Source organism: Pagrus major, chromosome 4 (assembly GCF_040436345.1).
Source record: "Pagrus major chromosome 4, Pma_NU_1.0".
Lineage (NCBI taxonomy): Eukaryota > Metazoa > Chordata > Actinopteri > Spariformes > Sparidae > Pagrus > Pagrus major.
Genome location: NC_133218.1, coordinates 27,682,027 through 27,694,656, shown reverse-complemented (window position 1 = coordinate 27,694,656; position 12,630 = coordinate 27,682,027). Strand labels below are relative to the sequence as shown.

General features: G+C 40.5%; 1 protein-coding gene across 1 annotated transcript in view; it reads right to left on the bottom strand.

Moving 5' to 3' along the window:
- Positions 1 to 1,242: 1,242 nt before the first annotated feature.
- myom2b (myomesin 2b) overlaps positions 1,243 to 12,630 on the bottom strand; it is a 30,190-nt gene continuing 18,802 nt past the window's right edge. Inside the window, exons 29-38 of the mRNA XM_073464260.1 lie at positions 11,740 to 11,778; positions 10,708 to 10,813; positions 9,904 to 9,970; positions 9,010 to 9,106; positions 8,279 to 8,315; positions 6,757 to 6,779; positions 6,013 to 6,068; positions 5,836 to 5,925; positions 3,302 to 3,427; positions 1,243 to 2,923 (exon numbers count right to left, since the gene is read on the bottom strand). Of these exons, the coding sequence (XP_073320361.1) occupies positions 2,723 to 2,923; positions 3,302 to 3,427; positions 5,836 to 5,925; positions 6,013 to 6,068; positions 6,757 to 6,779; positions 8,279 to 8,315; positions 9,010 to 9,106; positions 9,904 to 9,970; positions 10,708 to 10,813; positions 11,740 to 11,778 (842 nt within the window). The 3' untranslated portion in view covers positions 1,243 to 2,722. The remainder of the gene's footprint in view (positions 2,924 to 3,301; positions 3,428 to 5,835; positions 5,926 to 6,012; positions 6,069 to 6,756; positions 6,780 to 8,278; positions 8,316 to 9,009; positions 9,107 to 9,903; positions 9,971 to 10,707; positions 10,814 to 11,739; positions 11,779 to 12,630) is intronic.

Genomic DNA, 12,630 nt, shown 5'->3' with positions numbered 1-12,630 from the left:
ACAGTAATTGTCAGCATTTACCCCCACAATGCAAATTGCAAATTAAAAAATGTGCGTGTGCGCGTAATAGCAGTATTTTAAAATGTGGCTTTGTCAGTGCACACCCACAAAATGTCTCTGCTCCTAGTTTATCTCATTGTTTGAACAGCGCTGCTTTAATTAGGACAGGCCTGTCTATCCGTGTGTGTGTGTGTGTGTGTGTGAGTGTGTGTGCATGTGCCTAAAAGTGAGTAATGATGTCTAAGTGTGTGTGCATGTTACCATAGTGCCCCCATGTGGAGGGCAGTAAAAGAGCATAATATTCTATAGTCTTGTTTCTCAAAACACACACACACACACACACACTCCAATGACACGGTGTTATATTTGGAAACACAATTTCATGCTATCAGTACTGGCTAGCTATTCCATTTAGATAGCAGCCCGTCTATATGTGTGTGTGTGTGTGTGTGCGTGCTCGTGCTCCTGTGCGCGTCCCCATGTATGTATCTGTTTTTTGTGTCTGCGTGCCTCACAGAGACGAGTCCTCTTTCTCCCAAGTTTATTGAAATTGAAAGTTGGTTGCCATGGTAACATTTGGATTTCTCAGTAATTATGTTGATTAAAAATGTGAAAATTAATTAAAAAGTCAGGAAAATGATCTCACAGCAGATGATCAGCGAAAACATCAAAATGATTCAGATCTCCCTCTCCCTCCCTCTAATACCCACACACACACACGTCTTCTTCTTCTTCTTCCTGTCTTTCTCTGTCGCACTTCAGAAGTCCTCCATTGCCACGCAACACTGAATTATCTACATTCTTTGTCTCGGCCCGCTTCTCCCTTCCTTTCACACTTATACACACGATTTATGACATGATGAGGTCTGTCTTCACGACCAAAAGACACGACAGCAACAGCAAAATAACTTTCTCTCACACACACACAGACACACACACACACACACACACACACAGCCAGCCCCTCTTTCTTCTATCTCTCCCCTTTTTCCATCCAATCACTCAACTCATTCTCAACTTGTTAACGAGCATGACAGGACTCGTCTCATGCCGCCGGAGCAGACGCATCAGCAGCAAAAGTAACACGAAACAATAGCAACCTCACAGTCTCACTTTCTCGCTTTCAGGCTCTCCATTATTCCAGCCCTCTCACTCACTCACTCACTCACTCACTCACTCACAATCCAGCTCTTGTTTCTCTTTTTCTCTCTGACAGAATGAATAAACAGGCTCAGCAAAGTGTAATCTCTTTCTTTTATTAGCAACAGCAAACACAGAAACAATGAATTTACCCTCCTCCCCTCTCTCTCTCTCTCTCTCTCCTCGCCGTCTGCTCTTCGCCTCTCATCAGCTTTAATGAACCACAAATCTCATCAGCCATCTTTTTCATCAGCCCTGCCATCACTACTTCCTGTACTTTAAACCTGACTTGACTACTCGTAGCACGTCTGTCTCTGCTGCTGGCTGACGACCAGGAGGACTGTGCATTATTGATATTCAGCTGTAGGGTAGAACGCACATAGATTTTCCCCAAATATGTTTTTTGGTGCTAACAGTCACAGTCAATATCAAGCAGCATTTGAAGATAACAGTTCTCGGTGGCGGCAGTGTGAGTGTGACAGTCCTGCTCCACAGTTCTGCTTTACTAAATGGCGATTCACTTCAGCATGTTTAATATCTCACCGTGGGGATGTTAAGGAGGACGGTGTTATATATTTGCAGCCATAGGTGGGAGCATAATATTGGCTTTGTGCAGCCTATTTCTCTCTGTACCTGTGTTAACATGCTCACTGTGAAGGTTGGCTTTATTTCTGAAGGGAGGTTAAAAACTACGAAGCGTGAAGATGCATCTTGTAAGATGTATCAGTGACTTGGAGTGATTTGTTTCCAGCAGAAACCGTTACAGGTTGAGATTTTTCTCTGAAACATGTAAATGAGATCCTTCATGTTTAAAACACGTCTCATGACCGTGAGACCGAGCCAGAGCGTTGATCATATGCAGAGCTGCCCCCTCCCTATAGGCAGAGAGGGCCCACCTCTCTCCACGGGGCCACCACGACTCGGCTTCAAAAGGGTGGTGGTAGTGGTGGTGAGGGGGAATTAGGAAGCTGATGCAACATAAGACATGCCGTTTAAAACAGGATACTGATGAGAGCATTTCAAAGCTATTGTTCCGAAAGTTTTATGTCATTTTAACACTTGTTGAGACAGTGAGTGTCGCTCCGAGAGGCTTAGATTCTGAGCAGATGTCTTCATGGTGGTGACCAACAATGTACTCTATACAGTGTCTGTTTTATTATATTGTATGTTTTTTAAACCTTTAATTACGCCGGATAAACTTTTGGAACACAATTACTTACATTCTCAGTTTGAAACACATTTCATTCTTTTTCCAGCGATAGTTTGAATCAAATTTCCACTTTATTCAAGTCTCAGTTCAATGCGATTAATCATTTCTAATTTAGTCATGTTCATGTATCAACTATATTTTATTTGATTCATTACAGGTTTTTTTTGTTTTCATACAGTGATATCAAATTTTTTTTCTTATTTTTATATATCTTTTTGAGCTAACAAGGTTTGCTTGATTCTCTAATTTAACGCCAAGTGTGTTAGCTCCATTTCATTTTAATGCTTCTAATATTTGTCCAGATAGAGAATACCAATAAAAGCTCGTATGGTCTACATTTCCACTTCCTCATTTATGACAATCAGAAGCTTTCTACTTCCTCCTGGTGGGAGTGGGGCTCTTCATCCCTCTTCCTGGAGCTGCCTTGGGAGGGGCGGGGCTAGGAGCGGGGGCAGGAGCAGGCTGGGTCTTGGGCTGAGGGATCTCAATGGGGAGCTTGGGAGGGATGAGTGTTTTAGGGGTCAGAGTTGGTTTTGCTTCAGGGATTTTCTCTCCATGACGGTACACGCTGACCTGGAGAGAGAGAGAGAAAATAAGACAGAATGTCAGTGTCATGTTGACAGTTCACATATATGCATTTACTTACTGTACGGTACTATTTGTACCTATGGTGATAAAAAAAAGGGCTACATCGTCATATCATTTTGAGCTTTAAGTAAAGAATATTCTAGGTCAGGATTTATGTTGAAACTTCCAAATCAGGGAAAGAAGAAACTCACAAGGGTCAAACATCAGCTCAGTAATAGCTCTGAGTTACACACAAGCTCGGTCACAAAAATATCTCACTGTTAGGCCCCGATGAAAAGACAAGATTTGTGCCACAGATGGTCAGAAAAATTTCACGGCTCTGAGTAAATCCTCCAATTTGTGGTACGCAGCGGTGACACTCACCACTATATCCACAGACTCCCCTCCGTATTTGTTCTGGACAATCATGGTATATCTGCCAGAATCCTCCATGGAAACACCTTTGATCGTCAGACTGGCAAACTTGCCCTGGTCCAGGGAGACCACATACTGAAATACGAAATCAAAGGTTAGAAAAAGCGAGTGAGGCGGCACAGCACAGCACAGGGACTTTAGCATGATTTAACATTTAAAAAGGCCTGTCACCTAAAGTTTTATTTAAAACTTGAGTTCTCTTTTAGTCAGAGCAGCAGCATGAGCTTTGATTACCACCCCCCCTTTAGCAAAAGCTGAGCACTGCTAGATGGACTTGATGGACACGAGGACTAATGATCTACCACAGTCTCCTCTACTCTGCTGAGCCCTGTTAGCTCAGCCAAAATATGATGGATTTAAATGACAAAAAAAATATTCCATCCATATTTCTTGAGAACAAAAAAAGAAATAAAAGTATTGATTTTTTAAGCCTTCAGATTTTGAGTACACTTGTGTTGATGTACTGCGAGTAGTGCCAGTGACACAAGTGTACTTCAATTCTGAAGGCTTTAAACTATTGATGTTTAAAGCCTTCAGAAAACTAAACTATTGATGTTTAAAGCCTTCAGAGTTGAAGTGCACTTGTGTCGCCGGCACCACTCACCCAGTGTAAGTCAGACAGACACAAGTGCACTTCAGCTCTGAAGGCTTTGAACATCAATACTTTTGTTTTTGTGGTCTCAAGGAATGGAGCTTACTTGTGTCGATCGGACTTGTACTTTGTGAATGGTGCCGACAAGGATGCAGTATTTTAATTTCCAACTCTCATAACGGCCCACTCATCTGCGAGGTCTGGACATTAGTACATTTTTATGGAGTGGCACTTGTCGCAGGCTAATTACATTCCTATTAAGAGAAACACTCGCCTTTAATTTTGAGAAATTAAAAGCTCTACGGGCTTCAAAAATCAAATAGAACCACAAAAAGGCTGCCATATTTGCAACTGAGGCCCCTTTTCCATTTAACATGTTCTATGGTGTTGGATAATTGCATTCATTATTTAGACCAATGAAGACTAATCTGTTGGTTGCTAGTTTCTCTTGAATGAAAGGTAACTGCTGTACATTAAACCATAATATTAGGCTTAGGGCTGGGTGAAATATATGTCAATGTTTTGAAATCCCCTCAAAAGCACTTTATAAATGCTAAGCCCGGGGGGCATATTATTGTCACAATATCGTGTGAAAGACTATTGGTACTTACAAAAGTATTAAAGGTGCAGTGTATAAGATTTAAGGGGATCTACTGGCAGAAATGGAGTATAAAATGAATGATTATGTTGTCATTAGTGTATAATCATCTGAAACTAAGAATTGTCATCACTTTACTGTAACGCAGCCTTATATATCAATATTCAAAATCTAAGACGCTATATAGACAATATAATATTGATATATTGCCCTACCTTTATAGTAGTTTTGGTGGTAAAAATGGTACTCAGAGAACCTATTCCTGTTTCAGGAGTTTCAGTGCATCATTCTCAGGATCTGGATATATTTCTGTTTGTTTTTCTGGTAGTATCTTCAGTAGCCTCTGTGGTAACTACGGAGGGGAGATGCACCCCCGAGGTTTGGAAAAACACATCACCGAGGAAGTTAGCTCTTGTTTTCGACAGATTATTAGCAGGTGAGGGAATGAATAAAGAAGAGGGCAAACTTCAACACATATTCCACCTGGACAGGGGTTTCTCAAACTTAAATCTTCAAAGCCGCTACGAGCCGCAGGATGCTGATGCTGTTGAAAGAGCCTCCACTGACTGGGGATTGTGTGTAGACAACTGGTACAGGTTGGCAAGTAGGTCAATGAGGTATGAGAGGTAGATTTGTTCCATTACCAATGCAGGAGACAGTTGATAATGCTGACCTCACCTGAAGTATGTAGATCTAGATCCCTCCAGCAAGGGAGGGTTGTTGTTTTTACATAAGGAGACTTTCAGCTGGGATACTTTCCAACAGTTCCCAACATGGAATTTCTGGATTTTGTCCCGTTCATCAGTTTCAATTTTGAATTTAACGATACACTACTTTAGGGCTGCAGAGATGCCCTGCACTGGTACATACTTCTGTCACATCATCATGATAATTTTTCAATGAAAACCAAAATTGTGATGCAAATTGATCATTCCCACTGATTGTGACTGATACTGTAATCGCAATAAATATCAAAATTATTGAAATAAGAGCTTTAACATATACCCCAATATTTCCTTTCCTGAATGTCTCATTCAATTACTACTTTATATATACTTTGTTCTTTAGGATACTACCAATATGAATGTGCAAACAGTGTGCAAAATACTTAACCAGTAGTCACATACTGAGTGTGGAAACCCTGTGGTATCACTAGACAAGTTAATAGAAACATACTGTTGCAATTGTGTCTGATTAATAAGGTCATTAATCATGAGAGAGGAAGCAGGGGCTGCGTGTGGCTGGTATAGAGAACAAGGCTCTGTTTATAGTGTCTGTTATCTGTTAGTTTACCTGATCGTCAGGCTCCACATCTGCTCCATTCTTCAACCAGGAGACCTGAGGCTTGGGGTCTCCACGCACTGTACATGTTAAACTGAGGGTCTACAGGAGGAAGAAAGTTTGTTGACAAACATGTACAAATTAATTTAAAACACACAATCACGGATAAAGTACAGCTTAGATACTTACCTTCTTTTCCATAATGGTGACCACATCAGGGAGTCCTCCCACCACCTTACCGCGGTCTGAAACAAACCATTGTTAATATTATCACACACTCCTATTGATCACTATCTGATGATGAACTCTGAATGCTGATTTTCACCCAGACAGCTAAACAGCCTCTAGCTTTTGGGTTTTTTTTTAGTCCTTCCAAGCATATGTCTAATTTTGAGTCAAAATATCTCATTAGACCTAAATATAGGAAACAATCACCTAGAGTTGAATTTCTGCATTTTTAAACCTGGGCCTATAGTTACATGTTTTGGTGAATAAATGATTCATACTTCCCAAAAGTTTTGGAATCAGTCCAGTAGATCACCTCAGTTTGTAGCTGAGACAACATAATCCTCAGAGGCAACTCCGACTGTCAAAGTTATGTCCACTTAATGTGCTTGTTTTTGCCACTGACGCTGAGGTTGTTATTCTCAGCTTTATGGAAATGATTCCTACAGAGGGAGACCTTTTTGTCAAATAATAAGATCCCTTTTGGAACCAGGAACAAAAGTCTCGCTTAAGGGGAAGTCTTGCTCTGAAATCTGCATGTCGCGGCTGGCAGCTGAGGCGAACTACTGGACCCATTCCAAAACTTTTGGTAAGTATGAATCGATTACACAGCAAAACATGTAAATAAAGGGTCTAGGATTAAAAATACTTTGAAGAAAAGTAACTGTATTAAACAAAGACAGAAGTAGAATGGAATGATGAACTCACTCTTCTCAGCGTAGGCTTCAGCCCTGAAACACAGAAAGAAAAGTTTCTTATACAGTGTTGAGTAAAACTCTGTAACCTAAAAAGAACCTCTCAGTATTCATTTATTTTTCAAAATGAATAAATTCAACAAACAATAATTCTGAGAGTATCAAATGTAGCCCAGCTTTGTACATTTATTTTAGCCAAGTTTGGTTCTGGTCTGTTTCCACTACCTGGCCCTGCTCACTGACCAAACACATAATATCTTTTCCATTTTTGGGTCAGTAGCAGTGGTCAGATGGTTTGCCACAAGGCAATCTGGGTTTCCAGCCAAACCTCATTATGCTGTAGTATATTCAGGGACTTAACAGAATCTTTTCTACGGGAAAAAAAAATATTGGGCTTTGTAATAACTGGGTAAGGTCTGTCGGAGCAGCATGGGAGGACCAGAGGTCAGCCACAGGACCAGATGGCTGAGGGAACTCTGTGCTCCTCTTGGCATGTTGATGCTCAATCAAAAGGGCAACAGGGTGTCACTTGTTTCAATGTGTTTGTAAAATCTTGTGCTTAAATGTCTCTCTTTGAATGTTAATTAGAGAAGGGATTTGGACAGTTTCCACTCTGCATGCACTGTTTAGTGTTTGGGAGTTTCAATTGATTTTTCTAAATGGATTTGCAGAATTCAGTATGTGGGGGTTTTTTCGCTTTGGCCCAATTAGCCAAAAGACCCAGAAGGATCTCTGCTACCTGACGGCTTCTATTTTTAACATTGATTTTTATCTCAAATTATAATAGACTGGACTTTTTCAGACAGCGAGGCGTGGGGTTTGTGGACCCACTGTAGTTTTTGAAATGTTGAAATGTTCAGTTTGTCGATGGAGAGCAGCCTTTGCTGAAGCTGTTGTGACCGTCCATACATTGATATGCAGCACTTTTAGCTTAAAGGTTTACTGATACATCAAATGCAAACATTCAGGCTATCAGCCACAGACTAGTACTTACATAACAGATCTAATACAATAAGCTGAGCGTTGTTTACTGTATATGTGGACTTGATTGGGAAAGAGAGTCAAGTACATTTACTTGAGTACAAAGTCTGATTACGTCTTTCACCTCTAAAGAGAGTAGTATTGATTCTTTAAATTGATCGTCTCATTGGAAAGGGTGTGTTTTATCGACATGTTTGTAGAAGCTCAGTTCAAGTTTGTCTGCAGTCGTCGCTCCATTAATTTTGACAAACAACAAAAAGTTTTAAATACGTAGATTAAAAGTGATCAATAAGTTTGATTTCTCAGAGGTGTTATTTTTTATGATAAAATGTAATCAAAACCACACAGTCAAAAAATAGAATTTATTAATGGTAAACGTGCATCGCATTTTGTTTTATGCGAGCATGTTTTTAAGCGTATGAACAGAAAGTATCTGTTGTACAGTATGGGTTAGTATAAATGTGAAGGATTAAGTGATTCATCATTAGCAGAGTTATTAGTCCAACTCCAATATACACAAAGAGACAAAAAAAAGAGATGAGTGCGTTTCTTACTTGAGTTTCTGGAACTCGGCGAAGGCCTTCTCATATACTGCAAAAGACAAAAACAGAGTTTCACTGCCACTTTGTCCCCTTACTTTATTTTAAAGTCACACGCCACTGGAAATCTACATTTTAGGTATAAAAACACTCAACCCTGGCTTCAAAAGGTGGCTTTAAAACTGTGTCTGTTGTTTACTCCTTCATGAGTAATGCCAGCTGTGCTCAGCTTCAAAAAACGTCTGTTGAAAGAAAATATTTTGATGCACTACTTCAGAATTGAGGAAGGGAATAATGTTACGTGAAAGCAATGCACTTATCAAATACGTGTCAAAAATATAACTGTTGATAACACAATGAGCGTAACGGGATGGCAGAGAAGAGGTTAGTTATGTTCAAGGACTGTTTGACTATTGAGGAGCTTCTGTGGATATTTTCTCACTCTCCCTATTGGCATTCATCGTAACCAAAATGAATTCAAGGACCGGAAAAAAGCAAACTGTAGACTTTTTACAGCCAGTTTTCAAGCCAACAGCGATGAGTGTCTCATACACAAAAAGGTTGGGGTATCATTTCAAAGTCTTAAACTACAAATTGAAGCCAAGAGCTCCATAAAAGAAAACAAGTGACTGTGTTGTTTCCACCTCTCATTTTAACTGCATTATCAATAAAAAAAATAAAAAAAAGAATAAAGAAAGAATGAAAGAGACACTGAGAGAGCGGAGAGAAAGAGAGAGGGTACTAACCATCACCACTGAGGTCCAGCGTGCGTTTATGTGAGTTTTCAGGGTCGGTGATAATGATGGAGTACTTTCCTTTATCCTTCTCTGTTGGCTCAATCACCTGTGAAGCAAACAATCAGTTAAGCAACTGTTTATTTCTGCTTGTACATGTTTAATTAATGGTTTAAAAAAGGATCCATTCATCTACCAGGTAATTACAATTATAAAGCTCTCTGCCAAAAAGTAAGGGAAGATAACACTATTTAATTAATTAGGTTTAATGACTTTAAAATGTATGATGCTCCTTCTAAAGGTGAGATTATCTATTTAGTTTGTCTTGAAGTTGTCCTGGTATCACCTCTACAAAGGCACTCTTAGCACTCTTAAGCAACACTTATGAACAACAATGCCATTGCCTGAAGGGTATTAAGGGTAATTCCACCATTTTACACATTAAGGTGTGTTTACAGGTCTTGGGGAGTGCTACTGCGTATGTGAAAAAGTAGTATAAAGCCTTTTGTGGCTCCGGAGGAAGCTGCATGTAATCTGATGAACTGCCTCTCGTGATGTTCATTGGCGGCTAAGTTGCATTGTGGGTAATGAAGTCGCTAGGTTTTGTTGTGATCAATTGATCAAGATCTGATGCAACAGGACCAGAGATATCACCTTTCTTAATCCATGCATTCATCTTCCTTTTGACACCACTGGAGGCAGTTTATCAGATCATTGCTCCTTCTTTTGGAGCTATAAAAGGCTTCACAATACCTTTTACACATATGCAGTAGTACTCCCCAAGACCTGAAAACACATGTTATCATGTAAAATTGGTGCAATTATCCATAAATTCTGAAAATGTACCCATACATGACCCACTTAAGAGGCATATACTGTTCAGCATCGTACAGTAGAAGATAATACCTCCATTGTTGCCATTGACGGGGTTCCTCCAATCACAGTCTTCTCACCATGGGACAGTTTAGTCTCACTGAGGAGAGGAGATGGGGAGGAGAGGTTAGTGTGTATGTGTGTGTGTGTGTGTGAGCTGGTGAAGCCTGCTTCAGAGGTAATGGAAAATCATGTTTACATGCCTGCCTAGTGTTACGCATAGGGATACCAATTTCTCTCCCTCCCTATCTGTCGCTCTTTCTCGCACATTCTCACATAAAAGATGGCGAGAGGTTAAACATCTAATCTCCGTAATTTTTGTTCTTTGAGTTATTGAATAACAGCTCTGCTACCCGCTGCCATCTTTCTCTCTTTCTTCCTGTTTCTCCTCATTCTTGTTGTTTTTATTCTTTCTGTCTGTCCTTTCTCTCTCTCTCTCTCTCTCTCTCTCACTCCATCTCCCCTCCCTCCAAGTTTTATAATCTCTAGGGTAAGGCAGAGTGCTTTTAAGTGCACAAAAAAAAAAACCCTTGCGTCTTTCTAGAAAATGGTAGGGGTGTGATTTCTGTCACAAAACAGGCCAATTTGACTGCAATAACTAGGATAATGAAAGCACTTCACAAGTTTTATTATGTGGCTTATTGTTTTTGCCCCTCCTGGCAGTTTGTGGTCAGCATGTTTATAGGCAGACTTAAAAGCATACTCGTATTCCCACTAAAAACCACTTCTACGACTACAAATACTAGAGTTACTGTTGTCATTATTTTCTTCTTCTTCTCCTCAGTAGTCGTAGTTGTTGTTATTAATAGTGTTGTGTGACGAGTTTTAATGTCTTACCCGTGATTCCAGGTGATGTTCATCTCGGAGGTGTAATACTTCATGTGACACTGCAGCTGAATGCCTGTTGCTGTGCAGCTGATCACCAGCTCTGCTGCGCTGGCTCCTGCAGGAGGTGATGGGAGGTGATAGAGGTTGTCGAGGGCACATTTGAAATCAGAATCAGATACATATTTTCCATCTGCTGCTGCCTCGCTCTGCTGAGAGAGCAACAGGAGGCACTTTTTTGCGCTCAGAACTAATCAAATAGAATCAAACTTCCATCCGCAGCCATTTGTACATGTAGTATCCATTATATGACTTCCATCTTTACCTTTATCTAGCCTGGAGAGCAAAATTGTAATAATGAAGCAGAGTGCTGACTGTTTGTATGCTGCATTCTATACAACGCTTCAAACCCCAGAAGCTTTATTAACTCTTTTTTTTTTTTTTAAAGCTCTTCTACCTAAAAGGGGGTTTTACACTACACTATGACTATGTGAGACTTTGCCCGCTGCACATTACAAGTGTACAAGTGTGTCATCCACCTGGTCACATCACCATGGTTTCCCATTATCACAGTAATGAACCCTCTTCTCCTCAGCAACCACTGCTGTAACAGTTGCTGCAGAGCTGTCAAGTGACTGTCTCTTAAAATAGGAGTAAGATGCTCCTCCACACTGTCACTGTGACAGCGCGGTGGAATATTAAAGTGATTTCACCACATGATGGCATGATGGCCAAATGCTTCCAGCATGACAACTTCTGCCACACGCTGATAAGTGTGTGTGAGTGTGCGTGTGTAGTAGTGGGATTTTAAAAAATGTATCAGCCTGGTGATGGATCTGAATCTCTTATCATGTGTGGTTTGATTGTGCCATGTTAAATTTAGATCAATTGCACTTCAGTGTGTAGAGGATGATGATGGTGAGGTTAAGTACTGTTTTAATATGGATCTCTGCGAGTGGGATAATATATGTCTGTGTATTCACCTCTGTGCACATGCGTGGGTGTGTGTGGGTGTGAGTGTGTGTGCAAAAGGCAGATACTCACCAGCCAGTTGGCTGATCTTGTTGATGGCATCCTCAAAGACTAGAAGAGAGGCAGAGAAACATGGGGTCAGGGAAAGAGCCAAGAGGATGCAGAGTCACGATGTTGCCCTCTGGTGGCTGCATTCAAATCTCAGTCAGGAAAGGTTTAAATTAAACATGTATCGTAGTCTGGGTATCTTCTAGTTATACGGGATCCCACACCTTCTTAAACAATAAATTCAATGACTTTGCAAGGATTCAAAGGATCAAGTCCTTTAAAATTGAAGGACCCAACATGTCATAGATTGAGACAGAAATCAAGATGAATTACTGTTACAACACTAGCAGGCTTCACAGAAGCTCAGAGACAACAAATAAAGAGCGAGAGGCTTGAATGTGTGAACATTCCTCAACTGCGCTGTGTTAGGCCTCAATCACACAGACACTTGAAGCTACAGGCGCTGCCACTGCCACTGTCACTGCGTGTGGAGCAGGGCTATGTGTGCAACCGGGCAATCAAATGTAACTAATGAAAAAACAGATGCAACTCTGCGGGTTGTGCTGAAAAGTTCGGAGTAACACTAGAAAAACATGACATGTGACTTAGCTGGAGACGTGTCTTGGTGTGATCATCTGCTTACAGTGAGATAACTGCAGGAGACACGCGATGACCCATGTCTGTTTATGTTTTGACATAACTTTGAATGATTTCAAAGACCCATGTGAAACCTTTGTGACTAAGTATCCCTGTTGCCATTATTAACCAATAAAGTGAATTTATCTGTTCTGTGGTGGCGTCCCAGTTTAGATAAAATGATAAAAAGAGCTGTATCTGTTAGCTCATCACTCCCTTATGTGTGATTGAATACTCACTAACCTCTAATACAGAGAGGATAAAAGATGATCTGAAAAG